Below are 22,009 nucleotides of genomic sequence, written 5' to 3' on the forward strand. Positions count from 1 at the left end.
ACATTCCATAAACTTCTGATGAGGGCTGAACCCACTAGAAATGCCCAACTTGGTGTGATTTACCATATTGTATCTTAGTGTGATCACTATGTCCCCTGCTAATGAATACCTCAAGATGCAAATATTGTCAGTATTCTCAGGACAACACAGCCTTATTTAATATGATCATTATAAAGTATGACAAAATCTACATAAATGGCTTTTGGATTCAACGGGGTTAAAAATCGAAAGTAGCAAAGGTGAGTCTAAAAGTCGGATGGTTGTAATCTGTATTTCTGCATTTATCTAAAAATATAGAAATGCTTATGTTGTTATATTATTTGTAACACCATTATTCCTGATAATAATCATTTCTCTTCTCTCTTATTTCCCCTCATCCCTTCATACTGTCTGTCCAGTGCTGGTTGAAGACTAATGTTTCACTTGTCCTGCGTGTATCACTCCTGAAGCATCAAGGCACCTCCAGATAGTGTAACAGCATGGCTATCTCTTCACGTCTAGCACTATGGGAACAGAAGGAAAGTGTTACTTCTCTCACTCTGAGAACACCTGCATGCCATAATAATCACGCATTAATGTGGGCCATTAGAATTAGGCCATGAGTCCTCGTAAAACTAGAGGTGATATTTACTAACAAAATCTGGTTGCTACATATACCAAGCAGTCAGAAGATTACCTTTTAGGCATGAAACAATTAGCTTTTCTAGTCCCCAGCTTTACACGTCATACATACTCATGTTTTGACAGACATATTTAAGGCCTTGGCTAGGAATTAATTTTATTAGCCCACATTCTGTTACCTCGTCAGGCCCTTTATCATCTTTCTTACATTTAAGTATGTACTCATCCTGTACTTCTTAAATCTAATTTCTTCTTTACACTAACAAGCACAATCTGTATTTTTTTTTAAGAAAAGTTTTTAAGAAAGTTTTTATTTTATTTTCTGACCTATAGTTAATAATAACCTTTAGAATATTTGGGTCAGATCAATCATATATTTTACAATTCATACACACTTTCTGCCTCTACACTGTCCCTGGCTTTCATAGACACCTTATCACCACTCGATGTTCCCTCACAGTTTTCGGTGCAGGAAAGCAACTAAGGACAATAGAGAAGGACAGACAGATGTTGTATATGTACTCTGGGCAGCTAGACATTATAATGGAGATTTTATGTAACTGATGAGAACGAACAGTTGGAATACCCAACAAAGACATGTTTCTGACTAATCATCCATTACTTAATAACAAGGCAGTTAACCTGCATGTGCTTTCTGATAATTATTCTTCATTAATTACATGGCATTTCCTATCCTAATACACTTATTCTGCCACCAGAAGATGCCATTTCACGGTTTATGTTTATCCCTATCATATTATCTGAGTATGCATTTTAATTGAAGGTTATGGTCTATGCTTAAATGTGCCATGATCATATCCATAAATAACTTCCAACATATCTGTCAAGATATATATATACAGTATATAGATTTTGGTCCTAAATATACTTCTATTTGGAAGTAAAATATAGACTGGTTAATATGGTAAAATGCATTTTCTTTATTTTCTAATTGGGCTATTTAACCTCTATCTGATGTTGACTACATTTTTATGTGAATTTAGATAAAACCTAATACATATAAAAACAACACGTTTTTGGTTTCTGGTAGGTAAGGTCTCAACTGGTCACTACCGGTGCATTATGTTAAAGAACATACATTATGGCTGGATTCTTTGTTAAAGAATCAAAGACTATTTTTAGGCTTAAAGATGACTTCATTATTTAAATGATATGTAGTTTATGGACCTAAATAAGGCATCCAAGTTGTTTTATTTTATAAGTAGATAAGAGGCTTATATAACCTCTTATCTACTTCTAATAGCATGCATCATTATGACTGGTTACCTTTCAGGCAAGTTACACCTCTTTAAGCTGCATAATTAAGAATGGCCTAGACTTGACCCTTTGCACATATATATATAGAACAACATAGAGTAGACGTGTTGGCGGGAACTCGTGCATATATCATAGACTAGACATTTCTTTCTTATGTCTTTGTCAGCAATAATATTTACGATAACATAAGCATTTTTCTAACAATATCAATATGTTTTCAGTGGATACAATATACCTTCTATGCTTTCAAGAGCCTATAAAATATTCAAAAACAATATTTATAAATAAATTTATAAAACTTTAAAAAAAAATATTAAAAAACAAGTAATGTTCTAAGAACACTCAATACACTTGAAAGACAAATGTTTTAAAGAATACCCGAGGCTGAATATTTGGATGGCTGCTGTCATATGCTCTGAATCCCTGAAAATAAGGAGCATTTACAAATCCTGAAAGTGATCTGTTTTAGCTTTTGTCTGATATGTTACATTTTACATATAAATAGATCAAGGAAGAAGACAAGGGGCCAACAGTTTCCTCTCCTCCCCCATTGTTTTCTGTAATACCTGGTGGCTTCATCAAACAGCTAGTTAGAGAAACTGAAAAAGAAGCAAAGCAGAAAGAGAAAGAATCGAAGGATAAGCAACCAGTGAGTATAATAAAAATAATGAAGACTAGAGAACCTAACACGTTTATGTCAATGTACTTACATACCTTACAAAGTTATATGCCAAAATATTAGCAGTACAATTTTGCCATGGCTAATATGTATATTTTTTCTGTGAATATGGCTACCTTGGGCCTATATCTTTAACACTGCCAGTTCATTTTCTCTAAGTTGAATCCTATATTTCAGGATAACAAAAAGACAAAATCATTGTATACAAGAAATGATAATAAAGTTTACTTTCTAATATCAATGTATTTTTTTCATTTGTTTATTTTAATTTGGGGGTCTAGAATGTGAAAGAAAATTGTAGCTAGTGTTTATGTCTGCTATGTCCATGTTGAATTATTTAATAGAACAATATTCTTGTTAATCAGTAATGATTCTGTCTATAGGTAAAACAAGAGCCTGCGCCAGAGGTATTAAAGGTACGTCTTTCAAATTTTAATAATTTATTCCATGCATTACAAGGATAGAACACAACCGGGTAATTAGGTATGGATCCAGTCCAGATGCATCTTAGAAAAAATAGAAAACCAACACAAGGAAATCAAATCAAATTTGCATATTAAGGAAACTCAGATGATAATAATGAAAAACAACAGTGTCATAACACTTGCAATATATACCACCAATCATGGTTTCCTTTGTGTAATCTATCTATTATGTTTAAAAAATACTTGAAAAACATAATTAATAGTAAACATCTGAAACTATTAATAACCAGTCCAGACATTGCTTAAACCGAACACCCAGCTTGAAAGTTAAGGTTATTTAGGAAAAATGTCAATGCCTCTGGACCTTTACATATTTAATATTATATTACATAGTTTGATGGTTGCAGTAATTATGTTTTTAAAAGGCAGTTTCCATTTAATATTGACTGCTTCTATGCCAAACTTCACAGCTGTCACAGAGTAAGCTTGGTTGTGTCCTTAAGCGACCCTTTCCATTAGAATAGTATCACAGTGAAGCTAGCATGACACTTTGAGGCGTATTATTCTATGATTTAAAATAAATCAAGCTTTGTGTTTTGCTTGTTAAATATACAGTGACATGTTTCCTTATGCTGAAAATTTAAAAGCCAAGTTAAACAATACTCATTGAAACCAGAATTTATGTCAATGGTCAAACTGTATCTTACATTTTATTTACATGCATTTGTCCAGATTTTTAGAAATTCTACTTTGGAATACTGAACCCAAATTTATATTTGTGTAAGAAAAGTGTAATTTTATTTAAACAGTGTAAATACTAGCATGTAGTATATGAGGTCTTCATGACAGTAAGGTTAAGAAAAAAAAAATAAAACAACTTGGATGCCTTATTTAGGTCCATAAACTACATATCATTTAAATAATGAAGTCATCTTTAAGCCTGAAAATATTCTTTGATTCTGTAACAAAGAGTTATTTTTAGGTGGATCTACTTTTACTATCAGATCTCAGTTGGGGTGTGTGTGAGAATTGTCAAGATCCCAGTATGCCTATTTGCACACGTGTCTGCTGAGGGAAAAGTGACAGGAGCCATGAGCACAGATTCCTGCCATACCCTATTGGCGTTGGACAGTTCACATGCAGACACAAATGTTTGTGTTCCTAGATTTTGTAGGTCTTATAAATGGACATCCTGATAGATACAAAGATAGCACAAAAAGTGTGTTGCTGAAATAAAATGATGGCTACCTAGCACCTGGGATTTGTCAAGCCCCAACAATAACCATTGTATGTCCCAAATGAAAGCTTAGATATAGTTGTTTTTAGTTATTAATTGATCTCATATAGTGTTAGTTGTTGGGTTGGCCATACTTATTTGTTTATACCTTAACTAGTGAAGGATAGGAGAAGTGAAGCAGTAGGCAGTGGCTCAGATGCAGCAGCTGTTTCAAGCAGCTGAAGGTTTACGCAAGCAGAATTTCTTGGGATCATATAACACCCACCTGTTTACCAACAACCTGGAAGACTTTTCAGATGTCTAGAGAAAATCCCATGACTAGAGAAAGTCATAATTTACAAAATAAAGAGATAAATAAAAATTCATCTGTAGTAAGCAATGTTAGGACAAAGGGCCCTTATATTGGGGACACAGATCTATATCATATTTCAACAATATCTTTGTGTGTATCTGAGAATGTAATTACTAAGTGTGTGTATTTGTGATTATTTGATGAAATGTATAATCTGAAATTTTAGTTAAAGAGGGCTAAAACAAACAATCAGAATGCCTTCAAGGCTTAAACCAGCTCAGAATAATTGTTTTACTGTGCATTGAATATATATAAATTTTGGCAAAGCCCTCTACCTTCAAACTAAAACTATTGCACATATTTCCTATGTTGTAAACCAAAGGAAAAACATTAAAGGGACATGAAATACTGGATTTAAACTTCTAATAAGGCTACACGGTATGTGTTATACTGTATTCCATGTTTAAAAGGCTTGTTTTACTCTGTAATGCGCATAAACTAAACATATAAACTAATCTAATAGACATCAATAAAAATCTATTAACATGTTAAATGATTAATGATATTTTTTCATTTTTTTAGTCTCCTAGTAAACTAAGCAACACTCTTGTTGATCAATTTGTCTTCAAAGATGAGAACATTCTTTCAATAGAAGAAGAAATGGCAAATAAAAACAATCTCTTGATGAATGGACTCAATGGGGACAAGCACCCAGCAAAATTACCGGAAAGACCAGCCAAAAAGACAATAAATTTGAAGGCTGTTAGAAGTCCTTCAAAAAGACAGACCCAATCTGAACCTAAAACAACCACAAAAACTGAAGATACTGTCAACCAGTCAGAAGTCTTAACAGGTTGCAAATCTCCTGTTCCGGCAGAAGAAGCAGGACCTTCACAGGCAGCGGAAGAGAAGTTTTCCCAGAAACGTACAAATACTAATGTCCAAGAAAGTAAGATAGAAGTTGTTGAACAAAAAAGCATTGCTTTGAAACATGGGAAACTTGAAGGAAGTAAAAAGGAAGAGGTAGCTGACCAAGAAAATGTAAAGGAACCTGAAGGAAGTAAAAAGGAAGAGGTAGTTGACCAAGAAATTGTAACAACAACTACAGGAAGTAAAGAGCAAGAGGTAGTTGACCATGAAAATGAAAAACGACTTGTAGAAAGCAAAACGGAAGAGTTAGTTGACCATGAAAATGTAAAGAAACTCGAAGGAACTAAAAAGGAAGAAGTAGTTGACCATGAAAATGTAAAGAAACTCGAAGGAACTAAAAAGGAAGAGGTAGTTGACCATGAAAATGTAAAGAAACTCAAAGGAACTAAAAAGGAAGAGGTAGTTGGCCAGGAAAGATCCGAAGAACATGAAAGTACAAGTACAGTAAAGGTAATCATTCCTGGAATAAATGTGTTCAGGTCATAAAGCTTTAACAGGGAGGAAAATGTGATGTCCTTGAGTGTCTTATACTAAAGACAAAAGTTGTTTCCACCATATAAACACAACATTTGTGTATAATATAGTGAATTCACCTAAATTTGATTCATATTATTTGTTGAACTAGTATGGTTTGCTAATAGTTGAGCATACGAGAGCACCTTTCTCAAGACATTTTATCTCTAATATTCTGATTTTAAAGAAAGCATTCCCTGTGTGTGTGATTCTCATGCCATAATTTGACTCACTGAACCTTGAAATCAAAAGTAAAGGCATATACACTATGAATGATGGTAATTAAATATTAAGGATTTTAGTTCCAATTTAAAAACACAACTAATTAATTATGCTACATTTTCCATACCTTGTTGCAACAATCTGGTATTGAAGCATATGTGTGTGGAAACATTATATTGGATGTAAGACAATGGCCCAAACAGATTACAGTGTCAGTATGTGGTTTACAACCTGTCAATCATGAGCGGTAAAATAAAAATCATCAATTTAATGCGTGGTATAGGAAATTGTGCCAATTTCTAGCCAATTACTATTAATGGCCTTAAACAACCATAATACATGTTAATGATATATGTTAAATCATGTACACAGCAGCCCTGGGAAAACAAGGTGAGGCCTGCGGCCCTGATGGAGGTTCCTGTAGGAGGATTGTGGTGTACGTTTCGCTGCAATGAGTTTCACCCCCTGACGAAGCTCATTGCAGCGAAACGTACGTTGGGGTTGGTACGTTTGGACTTGGCAGCATTCATTACCAGGCTTTTTGCTGTTTTCAGCCTTGCTTCTAGGTTTGGTTAGTAACTTCCTATATGCGTCTTGGTGCCGAGATGATTTTATATTATATTTTTTTTTTATATGTATTTAAATCATATTGTTTAATAAAGATTTACTTTGTATATACCTTTTTTCCTTACATGCTCTCCTTGCAATAAGTTTTGGTGTTTATAGAGTCAACTTATTCAATTGTTATATCTACTTTAAGATTTGGAAGCGGCTGGAAGGTTATTTCTTCCTTTGTTCTAATGAGAGAACATTGCCTAGATATAATACCAGCCGTTGCTAAGAGAAGTTCCTTTCAATTCGCAGTTAAAGACAGGTTTGGGATAAAATAGATCCAGAGGGTGTGGATTCTTATTATATGAATGATTTTACTCGGTATTATGCTTTAAGCGCTAGGTAATTATTTTTTACTTTAATACCAAGCAGGTTTTGTCTTTTTTTTTTTCTATATCGGCTGTATAGGTGCATATAGTAAAGTACTGTTCATATTATTTGAGAAGTAAATTAAAGGTTGTGTTTTTTTATTGTCACAAAACGAAAAAAAAGTCTTTGTATTGAAATGAATTAATATTTTGTTAGTTTCATTGTTTTTCTGCATTATATATATATATATATATATATATATATATACCTTTAAATGTGCAAAAGCTTAAACATAATTTACAGGGATCAAGAGTATAAAAACAGCTAAACATAAAACTGTAAGCAGAATAAAACCAAAAAATCACTGGATTTTAACATTCAGCATTTTTAGATTAATTTTCTTTATTAAATAATCCTATGCATGTTTCATTTTTTAAATATATTATTTGATCTATTTCCATTGTAAGTCTATTTTATGTTCTTGTTCAGTGCAAAGTAGATGCATTTATAAAAATAATGATTATTAACATGTCCACTTTGTACCTTGAAGGTAATTTGCAACCATAATTTTGACATAATTGGACTGTTGACGCTACAGTTATATTCTAAACAATTCAAACAATTACAAACTAATTTGCTAGTCTTATGTTCCAAATATGCACTTTTTCCCCTCTATTCCCGAGAATGCAATGAATTCCAGCAAAGGGATTCTGGGCAACAGCACACAGAGAAGCAATGCATCCATTTAGAAGTGGTCACCAGAGAGCACGTTAGAGATGAAAGCCATTTAGCATTGAGGAAATTTTTTCTCAAGATGTGATGTTTTAATGGTTTATAGGAAATGTGCCAGTGCTTTTAGAAAAAGAACAAATTATTTATATTTAATCAGCCAATGCATAATTCACATTTAAATAAGAAAAATGTACTAAAAAAGGAAGTTGTTTCCTTTCATTTCCTCGTTGCTCATAATTGTGATATATCAATATAAGGTTTCTTCCTCCATGCTAAGTAATAATATAAAAGACAAAAGAAAAAACTAAGAAAAAAAAACAAAAGACTGCTATGATAAATAATTCCAGGAATGCAGAAACATGTAGCGGTTCAGTTATTCAATAATGCATGATTGCAGATGAAATGCTTTATTTTACAATGTTCTCTGTTCTTATCTTGACTCAACATCTGCTGGGTAAATCACTCATTAAGGCTGTCTCCCTAGGTGCCTGAAGATGTGTGGTACGAGAGTGAACAAGTTTGGTTCGTTCATAAAGATGGCTTCACGCTGGGTATGTGTGATGTGCACAGTATTATATGAAATGATATATATATATTTATTATCGGACAAAGCGGCCATTTTGGCTACAGTAAACAATTCCCACCTTACACGGAAGAGCGCATATTCCAATCCACAGACTTTTCTCACTTTTCTTACAGCTACAGAGCTAAAGCCAGATGTTGGGACACCAGAGTTAGCAGAAGGCATTGTGAGGATTCGTATAGAGGATGAAAATAAGACTCTAGAAGTGGAAGAAGAAAATATTCACAGAGTGAGTATATATACTTATCTATTTGTCTGTCCATTCATCATTAACCTATTCTTAGCTCTGGCATTACATAGGTTATGAGATACTAAGTTGTATATTGTATTACAAATGGATAAGAAGGCCCTGCTCATAAATTTACAGTTTAACACAGGGGGGGGGCATGTGAAGCACAAAGTTTGGAGGAGCATGTATATATTTGAAATATGGAGAATGAGGGATCTGGTAATGATATGGAAGGGAGTTCTAGAGACACAAGGCATGGGAGACATTTTGAAAGCATAGCAGAGGAGGGAGGCTGTATATGTTTATGAATATAAAAAAAACATTAGATCCATATGTATTGGCGTTACATCCACAAACACCCAACAAATCCACATGACTTTTAGAAGTTGACTCTGATCATTCTCCTAGAATTACACATTAATAAGGGTCACCAGAGGTCCCCAAATGTGGTCTAAAGGAAAATTATATTTTAAGAGCAACTTTAAAAAAGAAATACTATAGTCAGTGGAATTTTAAAAACTAAAACAATGAAACTAACAACTTATTTTACTGACTATCATCCTTAACAGTAGCATCAGTGATACTGAATGTAATTATATTGTTTGCTATGTTTATATCTCAGGCAAACCAAGATTATTTCTGATTACACTTTTTTTATGGATGGACTACTTTTTCAATCCACCAAACAAACATATATGTCCTTAAAGTAAATACTAAATACCATTTCCTACCTATACAACTTCAGATGTTCTACATGTCTATTAACTAACTGTAGCAACCTATACCAGTTTATTTGCTTCAACTAGACACAGTTATTGTTGCTAAATCCATGTGTGGTACATTGCTGGAATATAGACACTTGGTACATATTTCTGTTTTTACATTTTAAAAAATTAAAATAAGTTCAGTGGGAGTGCATCCTGCTTCCTGGATTCAATACACTTACAATATGTAAAATGTGTATGCATTATGTATAAGCAACGTCCTAATGGTCTTCATGCCCTTGTACTTTTATAGGAGACATTTTATTTCTCTACCATGGTGAATGCACAGAGCTAAAAATAAATAATTAGACGAACTAAGTATCTAGAATCGCCTTTATAAAAGTATTTTTACTTCAATTCTTTAGCATGTTTGCAGTACATAGTTGGAATGTTTGACATCTATTAATAAAATAGATGAGGGCTTTAACTTTAGGGCCAATATTATCTTGTTATAAATACTACCCACCAGACTAGTTTGAGCACAAGAAAACTAGAGGTCTGGTCCCAGAAGCTTTCATATGGTAATTCTGCCAATATGCCTACAATGATTCTAATTATGTACATAGTTAAAAATGTCCTTTTTTGGTGGTAAATAATTCTTTAATCACGTGAGTGGGGTATTTACGTTGGAAGATGTCCTAGGCCTGACACTGTGCTTAGTGACCCTGTGCACTATGGAGAGGCTTTAGTAATCCTCTCCATAGTGCAAATGGGCCAGTTATGGGTATCAAATATCCCCGTCCTAACTAGCCCATTGGGCAGTGACACACCAAGCCACTTGATCTCACAGGAGTGCACAGGGACTGAATACATCTGGGCACACCACCCAAGGCTGGGGGTGCATCAAAAGGGGCATAGATGCCCACGACAAGGAAATAATTCTACCCCTGTACAAGTCACTAGTCAGACCACACATGGAATACTGTGTACAGTACTGGGCACCAGTGTACAAGAAAGATATAGTGGAGCTGGAGAGGGTTCAAAGACGGGCAACCAGAGTAATAAGGGGAATGGGAGGACTACAGTACCCAGAAAGATTATCAGAATTAGGGTTATTTAGTTTGGAAAAAAGACGGCTTAGGGGGGATTTAATAACTATGTATAAATATATAAGGGGACAGTACAGAGATCACTCCCAGGACCTATTTATACCCAGGACTGTATCTATAACAAGGGGACATCCTCTACGGTTGGAGGAAAGAAGGTTTCTACACCAGCACAGACGGGGGTTCTTTACAGTAAGAGCGGTGAGATTATGGAACTCTCTGCCAGAGGAAGTGGTTATGGCAAACTCAATAAAAGAGTTCAAAAGGAGCCTGGACGTGTTTCTTGAAAGCAATAATATTACAAGTTATGGATATTAGATTAATAGGGACAGAACGTTGATCCAGGGATTTATTCTGATTGCCATATTTGGAGTCGGGAAGGAATTTTCCCCCTGGTATGGGGCAATTGGCATCTGCTTCATAAGGGTTTTTTTGCCTTCCTCTGGATCAACACAGTAGGGACACAATATGTATATAGGTTGAACTTGATGGACTTTGGTCTTTTTTCAACCTTATGAACTATGTTACTATGTTACTATGTTACTAGGCCACAATATGTATATTTTACCTCATTTATAATGCCACTGGAATACTTAATTGTCTTGTGACAAGAAATAAGGTACTGAAAGTTTGTTGCCAAAAATGAAAAAAAGTATCTTAAAAGTTTCTGTATTGTTTTTTTACATGATTAAACTTTGATTAAAAAGTCAAAACAGCCCTATTTATATTTTCAGACTGAAGGAGTGCAGTAAAGACAAGTTCATATGGATTCCTATCATTAAACAAGACATGAGCATACAAAGTCCCACTTTTCATGTAGGGTATCAGTGTATTTGATCTCACTATTTTGGTCTATTCAGTTATGAAGATGCTATTAGTATTTTTACTTTGTCTCGAGAGTCCAATCATACCCTTTTCTTCATTCTACCTCCACTCTGTCATGAGTCAAGCTTCCCATTTGCATTATTGCTGACACCTCTCTCTGCAATGGAGCTTGCTCATTGTACGCTACTGCTGTTGGGAATTTGACTGCTTTTCTAATTTAATTGACAGATTTAGGTATCATAGATTGAACTAGTTGGAGGAGCAAAAAATGCTTATTACTGCTACATGTAGTAATTAGCACAAAGAAGTATTTAAAATGTCATTTTTCAAAAATAGTTAATGTGCTCACTTGGGAGAAGAATAACGTTGGTATTAGTTTGATCAGTCTAGAAAACAGAATATAAAGTTCCATAACAGATGAAATCCCAAAATCATTGGTACACAGTGGGTAAGTGATTGGCAGTAAAAGGCCAAAGCTCTCCTACCTTAATGAAGCACACAACCCACTCGCCTACATTAGTATTAGTGGTCTGCTTACTTTGTATCTTGTTAGAGATGGTAATTCAGGTATGTATCCAAAATAACAAATAATTACAATGTCTCTTGTGCTTAGTATAGACACATCTCTCAGCAGAAAATGTCTCATACAGTTTGGAATCTCCAGAGATCTCTGTGATGTTTTGGGTGTTGTGTTTATAACGTGATTCTAAAACAAAGTTTCAAATCTGGTTTTATTGCCATAGTAACTTATCCAATTGGCAAATGTTTTTTCTTCTGGTTTCTGTTTAGACTTAATTTACTCTTTACACATAAGCCTTGTTGATTCTAGTATGGACATTGGGTTAAGCATAAGGTCATATATAGTAAACAATGGAATGTACTTTAGGTTTTTACCCCATTTTTTTACTTCGATTTTTTGTACTAAACTCACTGGTAACAAAATGTAAAATATAATGTCATGGCCCAAGTTGATTTGCTGGAGATAGGTAGTGAGACATGCATGCATAATCATATGTGGTGCACCACTTTGCCACTAATACGACTAACATTGAACATGTATGAACTTTTCAAATGAAAAATGTATTGTTATGAATATAATTATGAAAACCTGTTTTCTGTCTTCCCCTTTGAACAGACCAATCCTTCCAAGTTTGATTATGCAGAAGACCTGACAACGCTTATCAGTTTAAACGAGTCCAGCATTATCAATACTCTGCGGCATCGCTACCAATCCCAGCTTATTCACACCAACGCTGGACCTAACCTGATAGTGTTTAAGCCGAACGTTCCCGTCTCCAACTTTTCCGCAAAGGTTTGAGCTGCAGTGCTTCCACTACTTAGTTCAGCTGGATCTTTGTAATACACATGCTCTGGTTAGACTAGCAGTACACTTAATTGTGCTATGCCAATAGAGACCACACCAGGGAACTTACTCCTTTTCACCTAGAATCTGCATTACCAGAGATATCTTCAAAATCCAAGCAGGGGAGACATGTCCACTATCGACCCAAATTGTGCCCACACACGCACACCATCTGTCAAATCCCTACTGCTTTAAAGGTTAATGGGGAAAGCTCAGCCCGTACATGTGGCTATCCCCAATCACTTATCACAGTCGCAACTCAAAAGAAGGGGAGCTCCAGAGAGACAACCCCGGTGAGTTCCTAGGTATGACACAAAAATGGAAAACACGTGGGCATTCAAGAGCATGCCTAGCTACTGCATACCTAATACACACACAGCCAGTTAAATAGTTAGGTGCAAGAATGAGATTCTTTTTACTAAAACTGAGCTAGCAATATTGCATTTTTTAATTTCTAATCTTGTTTTGGTGTTTTGCATAATGTTACAATATGGTACACACAGTAACAATAAGTAACATGACACAAGGGGTATCAACTGAGACTGGCCTCAACAACCAAAGATGATGCATGATCTTAGGTAAAGTAGAGATGCCAGGGTATTCTACCTTGGTGGCTGAGTTTAAAATTAAACCCAGAAGCAAACCCCACTGTGCCATTGGCATGCTGTCTAACTAGGTTAACGCCTTACATACATATTACTAAATACAGCATTGCTGCAGAAAACAATCTGCAGGGTGCAGAGAGGCTAAAATATTTGATTTTGATGTGAAAAACTTCAGTATAGCCATGTACCGGCTTGCTCCGATATAGTCAATACCACTCCCAGTGTTTTGTATGAGACTATATCATCATTTAACACAATTCTAGCGACATGAAACGTACAAGATCACTTGAAGAAGTCTGACCCAGGTTTAAACATAAAATCTCTATTATGTCTGGCCCTATACACCAGGGCAGCACCCGAGGTAAATACATCTCTAAGTGGAGGCTCCTAAGTCATGCCTGTGTGTGATATCATGGGTTGTTTATTCAGAGCATACACTAATGTTCCTTCTATAAAATGAATGTGCCTCTATTAGACAAAAGTAGAACTAAAGCTACTTATACTTTAGAATTCATCCTGGAGAATAAGTTGACATCTCCCACCAAGGCTTACTTAAAACTGCATTTGAGTTGGGCCCTCCTCAGCTTCTGTATCTATAACTCCAGATTGTTGTCTCTTCACCCACTGAGCTGTGCTGCAGAATCTGATGGTGCTATAGAAATCAATACATAATATTATTAATAATAATAATAATGATAATGACAACATGGTTGTGATGGCCCATAGTATTAGGCTACATTGGTAATATATTGCATTTTTCTTTTGGTACACTAGATGGCACCAGATAACTGTTACAAAAAGTCAGCATCAGAAAATCGACATAACTATTTACAATCCGTTCTCATCGCTTTTACTTTTGCTCACAGCCTAATTTGCATGTGGGATTTCTTCTCTAAAGGGAGAGTTGTGAGGAGAGTTTGCAGAAGAGTTGTGGTTGCAACTCACTCATTCGCTATTCATTATAAAGGGTTAACATTAGCAAAAGGTTGCGCTAGCTCTGTATAATGCATAATTCACTGATTCACTGTGCATTATACAGGGCTGGTCATACTCTTCCTGCAGCAGAAGATCACTGGGGTTGGACCTTCATAATGTGTAGGGAAATGCAGGAGCTGAAACACAACTCTCATGCAAACTCTCCTTTTAGTGAATAGACCCCTAGGAGTTATACGTGATCCAAGAGAACTGGATGTAGGAATATAAATGATGTATGTATTGTTAACATCATAGACACACATGGCATACAGAACTGTATTTTAATCATCTGAGTGTTTAGGAGGAATACATGCATTTAATATTAAACATGCTGACTTCGTCTGTAAAGAAGAGAAGCCACTGATGGAGCAGGCCACCTAATATATTTGTGTGCGTTATATTGTACTGTGTGTGGATTGCATGCTAGTAAAAAAAACATGATCCCTGTCACGTTTTTCTCCACTAATTGTCCACTTTTCTAGAATAATGGATGGTGGGAATACATGTATCAGAACGTTCTACAGCGCTAAAAGTCACAATGATGTACAGATACACAAAACATACATTATATTTATGCCAAATATCTTACATAAGTTACATAACTATCTTTCAAAGGTTCACACAATCATTAAATGTCTTGGAAAGGCTTGAAGAGGTTTACTACACAAACAAATGTGTCACCTAAAATGTCAGGAGGTATGGAATCAGATGTCTCATGTGGCTAGATACCTGCTGGAGAGATATTCACACTTATAGAGCTTATTTTGTAGGTGTTTAAGGGAAAGAAAGACAGCATGCCACCTCACATCTGCGCAGTGGCCCAAAAGGCCTACTGGAACATGCTGACACAGCGTCAGGACCAGGCCATTTTACCCATGGGGAGAAGCAGTTCTGGAAAATCAAGTTGTTGCCAGGATGCACTGGAATACCTTGCAGAAGCTGCTGGAAGTGTGGACAACCTAGTAACAGGTACATCCTATCAAAAAGTTTAAAACCAGAATGATAGACATGCTACATGCATATGTTACTGTATAGGTATATATATTTTTAAACCTTTTTACTTATGTGTAAATGTTGTACACATATACATACCTGGGAACTCTCAGGGTGTGACCTGGAATCTCTGGGTGAACCCCATCTTCCCTGTATAGGTTTCTGCTTTTTCTAGTGAGGAGCAGGCACTTTTTGCCTATGCCCCTCCCGTATGTGAGGCTAATCTAGCCCAGCACCTACACAAAGCTACTCACTTAGGCGGGGGTAAGCCTAGGGTTACTGGCATTTGGGTATAGTATTTCTTTGCCACCCATCTGTATCTAACTCCTACACGTATTAACAAACACGCTAACACCAACACTCACACACCCACATGCATACAAAACATACACTAACACACATACTCAGCCATAACAGTATGCAGTAAAGCACAAACTTATGTTAACTCCCCTATACGCTAATACTCAAACATCCATTAATACATACACACTCAATCTGACTCTACCATACACTAACACACACTCTCTCACCCTCCACCCCTTCCCATCACATTCTTTCTCTCTCTCTCTCTCTCTCTCTCTCTTTCACTGTGTTCTTGCACAGTTACATAATGCTGCTTTTTATCAGGTTGACTAGGTACCATATCATGCCCCAGAAGAGGGAGAGCTCTGATACCCTACCTTGGGAAGTTTCTACAATACCTAGATGCATTCTAAATTATTCCAAAGCATTTATAATGCATTCATAATGCATTTTCTACCTGATTTGTAAGAACTTCTCATTCACCAATTTTTCGATAAGTAGTTAACCGCAAAGTACCCCCTTACAAAAGTAAGGATATTGTAAGCAGTGGATGTAATGCATTAAATTAAACGTTTATTTGTTAATCAATATAGTTAAGTGCTAGAATATATGTTAAAGGCCCTGTTACTCTAGAGACTCTAGTAGTCCTATGTGCAATTTAAAGTAAAACGCACAATAAAGCAGCAGACAGCAGCTGAAAATATTTTAATCAGGGCAATCCAGGGAGCAATTTTCCCATTCACCTTGCCCCTCCAATGCTTGTACTTCTCAGGTTTCAGCCATGATCCCCAGGACAGTTTCTTAAGTCTTGGCCTACACCAGTTAAGGGTGTTGGCCCCACTAAATGAAGCCATAAACCTACAAGGGGAGCTCCAGGTACCCTACTCGAGAAAGCCAAGAGCTTTCCCTGGTTGTACTCACATCACTACAACATAGACCATATTATATTATATCCAATATCATGAGATCTCTGTGGAGAGTACACTGTTGCCATCTGTGTACTCTTGCTGTCTCCATTGCTCATTACAGAGTCTAGTTTGCATGTAGTGTCAGCCAGAGAAAGGTTCCACAAATGGGAAAAAGACAGGCAGACATGTGTAGGTTAAAGTTTGAGAAGCAGTGAAATAAATATTTCTGCAGTGATTTGCCCTGTGTTTTTCAGTTGAAAAGATTCAAGCGATGTTCACAATTCTGAAATCCTTTGGTTGTGTTTCTACGAATGAATGTAGTAATTCCACTCGCTTCTCGATGATCATGTCCCTGGACTTCAATGCTGCTGGCCGTATAACAGCAGGACACCTACAGGTATGGACGACAGAAAAGAGATGGATGTTCACATGTACCTAAATAAGACAGGCCATCTTTAATCTCTGAGCAGATCACCTTTGATCCTCATCTTATCCACTGAGTTAGTAGTGTATCAGGGAGTCCTAATTCTCAATAATGCGATCTAGGCCAGAGGCCACAAAGTGCTGCTCCAGATGCAGCAGGTTCTCCTAGAACCTCTGTAGCTTGGCTACTGTAGAGAGAGAGTATTCTTTTTAATTTTATATTGAAATCAGTTTTAAGTTTTTAAACAATATTTTCTATAAACTCTTCTCTCACTGTAAATCAAACTATATTTTCATTAAAATATGAGTTTTAAGTATAACTCAGGGTCTTAATTAGTATTTTTGCTGCGCTAGTGACCTTGGTGTCAAGAAAGGCTGCATAATATTTTACGAATGGGTTATAATTTATGTACGTTAGTTTGTCCTGGAGTAAAGTCTTCTATTTTACAACTCACATCAGAGTATTATTTCTTGAAAGATAAAACGCAGCATTGAATCAATTTCACATTTTATTTGAACTTTCTTTATTTTGACACATTTCACTTTCTACAGAGAAATGTAGCTTACCGTTTAGAGTAATAAATGTAAATGTTTATATGCTAGTGGCAGGAACACCTATTCTTTTGAAGCTTCTGTAAAATTTGAAAGAACAGAAGAAGCTTTAAAGCGTCCTTTTTTAAAAAAAGAAATCATTCTTTTAAAGCTAACTTGAAATGTGTGTCATAAATTTCCAGCGTCCCAGTATCTACTTGTTGTATTTCAGTGCCTATGGCATAAGCTTTGCATTCTTACATTGATATAAGAAGGGGTCCATGGCATATTACCAAGTGCATTAGTGAATTACAGAATTTACTTATTTTTCCTTTCTTTCAAGACTATGCTTTTGGAAAGGATGCGTGTCGCACAACAACCTGATGGAGAAAGTAATTTCAATGTATTTGCTCAGTTGTTGGCTGGAGCAGATTTGGATTGCAGGTAAATAATACTTCAAATGGTACTTAGTTGCTGTGGTTCCAGTTGATGATAAAGTGTCAATTTCTTCAATGGTCTCAATACAATGAATATACCGGGAAATGCAACAAAAATGCAAGTTCCGTATGTGCCTAATGGGAACTAGGACCTTTCTTTATGTCTCTATTTGCATAAGTAGGATTTTATACTGCTAACTGTTAGAGGAACAGTTCTTGACATAAGTTTAAGATGCAACATGCAGAATACTATAATATAACATTTAGAAAATTAGAATATATTTTGAGTACCATGATGTACCCCCATATACCATCCATAGCTAGAATGTTATTTGTACTCTGGTAGAGATTAAGCAAATTTACTAATAGGTGGAAATAAAGGAACAACAAATCAGATTAATTTAGGTCAAGGAACATTTTTTAAATTTGTTTCCCCATGGAATTCTACAGTAATCATTAAAAACTACAAGGTGGGGTCTACCAATGTGGGAAAATCAATCAGTTTGAATCCTCAAGATTGTAAGCTTGCGAGCAGAGCTCTCTCCACCTAATGTATCGGTTTGTCTTAGTCTGTCAATTCTCCTCTTGTCATACCCTTTGAATATATGTATTGTATTAAGCGCTGCGTAAACTGTTGGCACCATATAAATAAAAGATAATAATAATAATAATCTGTTGTGTTAACCACGTGAGTTACATGTGCTTTGTCCTCTCCATCGGTTTACCATGACATTCACAACTTTGCTTAATGGAGGATCCAAGTTTGACAAATTCAGAACACAAAATCTGATGCTTATTGACAGTTCAAGGCAGAAATCTTCTCACTGAAGTTTGAAAGTAAAACATCTCCGTAGAAGATACCAAAAACGATTCCACTCAAGGATTGTGTTAGTTTTCATTTAGTTTTGCTATAAAGCAGTATGGACCAATGTATCACATTGGTTCTGAAATATTTCATCTTCAAAATAAGGTTTCTGACTTCATGTTGCTTTAATTACATTATATGCATTGTGTACATGATTGGAAAGAAGGAGGAAATTGTAATAAAAACTGTTGTGTGCTGGAATCCTATGGGCTAAGTAATTTGTTTCTGTCCATGGAAGCTATTGTTTGAGTCTGCACATTCTGTTCTAAGAATTTTTTCAGCATATTAAGTAATTCATGCCTTCCAATGTTTCAAATATGAATAGACAAGACACTTTTGCACAAAGGGTTGTGTCTGGAGGTAGAGTTAAGGTGCAGGGATCTACCAAGGCTTGCTTCTACAAGCATTACTTCTTCTAGACTACAGGATACAAGGACCACATGGAATATACATGATCATATTATAGCTATACACTCATGTGAAAAAGAAAGTACACCCTCTTTAAATTCTATGGTTTTCATTTGCTTTTCGTTTCAATAGGGTTGAGGTCTTGACTTTGACTGGATGATTGCAACACCTTGATTCTTTTCTTTTTCAGACATTTTGTTGTAGATTTGCTGGTGTGCTTGGGATCATTGTCCTGTTGCATGACCAAATTCCAGCCAAGCTTTAGCTGTCAGAAAGATGGCCTCACGTTTGACACTGTGCATTAAGGCCAAACATCTCCACTGTGGACTTGGCTGTCGTAAGGACTTTGTTCCAAAAATCTTATGGTTTTTCAGATGCAACTTTGAAAACTTAAGCTGTGCTGCCATGTTCTTTTTAGAGAGAAGAGGCTTTCTCCCGGCAACCTTTCCAAACAAACCATACTTGTTTAGTCTTTTTCTAATTGTATTGTCCTGAACTTTAACATTTAACATGCTGAGGTCTGTAGAGTAGAGATGTAACTCTTGAGTTTTTTGCAATTTCTTTGAGCACGGCATGATTTGACCTTGTGGTGAATTTGCTGGGACGTCCGCTCCTGGGAAGATTGGCAACTGTCTTGAATGTTTTCCCCTTGTGGATAATCTTTCTCACTGTAGAATGATGGACATTGTTTTACATTTACATTGTTTTGGAAATGGCCTTACAACCATTTCCACATTGATGGACAGCAACAATTGCTTCTCTAAGATAATTCCTTATGCCTTTCCTCCTTAGCATTGCGTTAACACACACCTGAATGCTCCAGACCAGCAAACTGCTAAAACTTGGACTCTTATAGAGGTGGCCACACTTGCTGATGATCAAGGGCATTTAATTTGCAGCATCTGCCTCCTGCTTAGCATCTTAATTCCTATGGAAGCAGGAAGGGTGTATATAGTTTTTCACAGATGGCTTCTCCATTTTGGCTTTATTTTTGTTGAATAAATCACAACACAATGAAATATGTCATGTGTTGTTGTTCATCTGAGATTTTATTTATGTAATTTTTAGACCTGCTATGGAACAGTTGATTGTTATTACGTTCCTATATGTAAAACCATAGAATTCAAAGAGGGTGTACTTTCTTTTTCATACAACTGTACATTTTGTAGTGGCAGCAGCACATGGGTTCCATCAGAAAAGCCATGAAACACCTTGCACCCATTCTGTTTAATCTGAACATATTTAAATACATTTAGATTAAACTCTTATATTTTTAATAATACAGATTATGCATTAAAAAGTGATATACTTACTAAATGCCCGGCGTGAAGTGAGTATTTAGTTTTGTGTATAATGTTAATCTCTTGATGTATAAGATTCAGCATAGACATAACTGTCCTCACCCTAACATAACAAATGGTTTATACATCTCTTATAGATACTCTTTAAATGGCCTTTTGCAAAATGCACTTAGCACACACAATGACTTTTCAGAAATTGTACCTGCTATTCTGTTGTATGATGTGCTGAGTAGATTTTTTTTAAAAAACAACAACTTTTAAAGTGAAGAACATTAGGGCAGCAGTACAAATGCTGTGAGAGCTGTGTAGGATACAACATGTTTGTTTTCTAATATGGCTGGTGCTTTCAGATTGGAAATAACACTTTCAGGAACATTAAGCAGTTTTAAATAGATACAGATATGTACATTTACCAACGGGGGGGTGAAAGTCTGTAAAATACAGGCTCAAACAGCAAGAACTATACAGACCACTTATACAAGATCCTTTGTTGTAAAAACTATTAGCAGATTATTCACAGATATTGCTATTCACATATTTTGCTGACTCTGAAGCAGAATTGTTGCAGAAGACTGCTGTAACTAGTGCAAGTTGTTATTCTTCTTCCTCTTTTGTACATGATATAAATACATCTATGTATATATATGGTCTGGATAAAGGTCCCCTGTGAGGGACTGAAACGCTGATTTTTATAATAAATTACTGCATCAGGGCATTTATCCCATGTCGTCCAGAGTGTATGGATATATATATATATATATAGTTATATAAGTAAATGGGGGTGCAGGCGCATATTGCGTATACGCACGCACAGATGCTCATGGGAACCACTGCGTCATCACCTACACAACGTAGCAGACATTACTACACAGCACACAATGAAATTGAGAAATAACTTTGCTGAAGAAGGATTATTAATAATTATTAAATAAGTACATTATTCAATAACAAAATAGGGAACCCTTTTCCATTCCTTACTGTAAACTATTTTTCTGTTTCAGTTATGATGTCACCAGCTCTATGTCTTCCAGGCATATAATGGTTGTATTTTTCTGTATGGATTTAAGACTGTGTCTTTCAAATTTACTGTTTTGGGAGGCTACTATTATGTTAACCATGTATTATTGTCCACTCATTTGAACTAAAGTAAATACAATTATACTATTTATTGGTCATCTGCAGATCTTTTCTTGGCAGTGACCAAGCCTTACAGATTTAAAAAAAAAGCTTCTGTCCATTATCGGCTTCAAGCTATATAACAATGCGTCTAAAGAATATGATATGTGGTTCAGGCAATGGGAATTTTACTTTCTGGGAATAGTCTGATTAATGTCCTGTGTCAAGGCACAGTCTAATGGTAATCAGGAGGAGGCACATGCATTGTAAACCTGTAAATAGAGTCTCCTTGTGCTTTACTTTGACATTGTATGGATGGCTCATAGGACACTCGGTGCTGTTTACTCTGTGTGTGGCGCGAAGTGGTTAAAAACATACAATAGGTGACATCAGTAGATTGGAGGGAAGGGGAGATATGTTGGTTTGACCTCATTTATATACTGTTATTGTGAACAAAAGAGATATCGCCTTGCATATAAACAAA

General features: G+C 35.7%; 1 protein-coding gene across 1 annotated transcript in view; it reads left to right on the forward strand.

The window, feature by feature from the left end:
• The first annotated feature begins 479 nt into the window (after positions 1 to 479).
• Positions 480 to 22,009, forward strand: part of LOC149290215 (unconventional myosin-XVIIIb-like) — a 219,670-nt gene continuing 198,140 nt past the window's right edge. The window contains exons 1-10 of the mRNA XM_089489442.1: positions 480 to 524; positions 2,411 to 2,548; positions 2,962 to 2,994; positions 5,115 to 5,912; positions 8,335 to 8,401; positions 8,550 to 8,662; positions 12,433 to 12,609; positions 15,011 to 15,209; positions 16,699 to 16,841; positions 17,742 to 17,842. Of these exons, the coding sequence (XP_089345568.1) occupies positions 480 to 524; positions 2,411 to 2,548; positions 2,962 to 2,994; positions 5,115 to 5,912; positions 8,335 to 8,401; positions 8,550 to 8,662; positions 12,433 to 12,609; positions 15,011 to 15,209; positions 16,699 to 16,841; positions 17,742 to 17,842 (1,814 nt within the window). The remainder of the gene's footprint in view (positions 525 to 2,410; positions 2,549 to 2,961; positions 2,995 to 5,114; positions 5,913 to 8,334; positions 8,402 to 8,549; positions 8,663 to 12,432; positions 12,610 to 15,010; positions 15,210 to 16,698; positions 16,842 to 17,741; positions 17,843 to 22,009) is intronic.

This window comes from Sceloporus occidentalis, unplaced genomic scaffold (genome assembly GCF_023333645.1).
Source record: "Sceloporus occidentalis isolate IW3139 unplaced genomic scaffold, rSceOcc1.0.p SCAF_40, whole genome shotgun sequence".
In the NCBI taxonomy this organism is placed as follows: domain Eukaryota; kingdom Metazoa; phylum Chordata; class Lepidosauria; order Squamata; family Phrynosomatidae; genus Sceloporus; species Sceloporus occidentalis.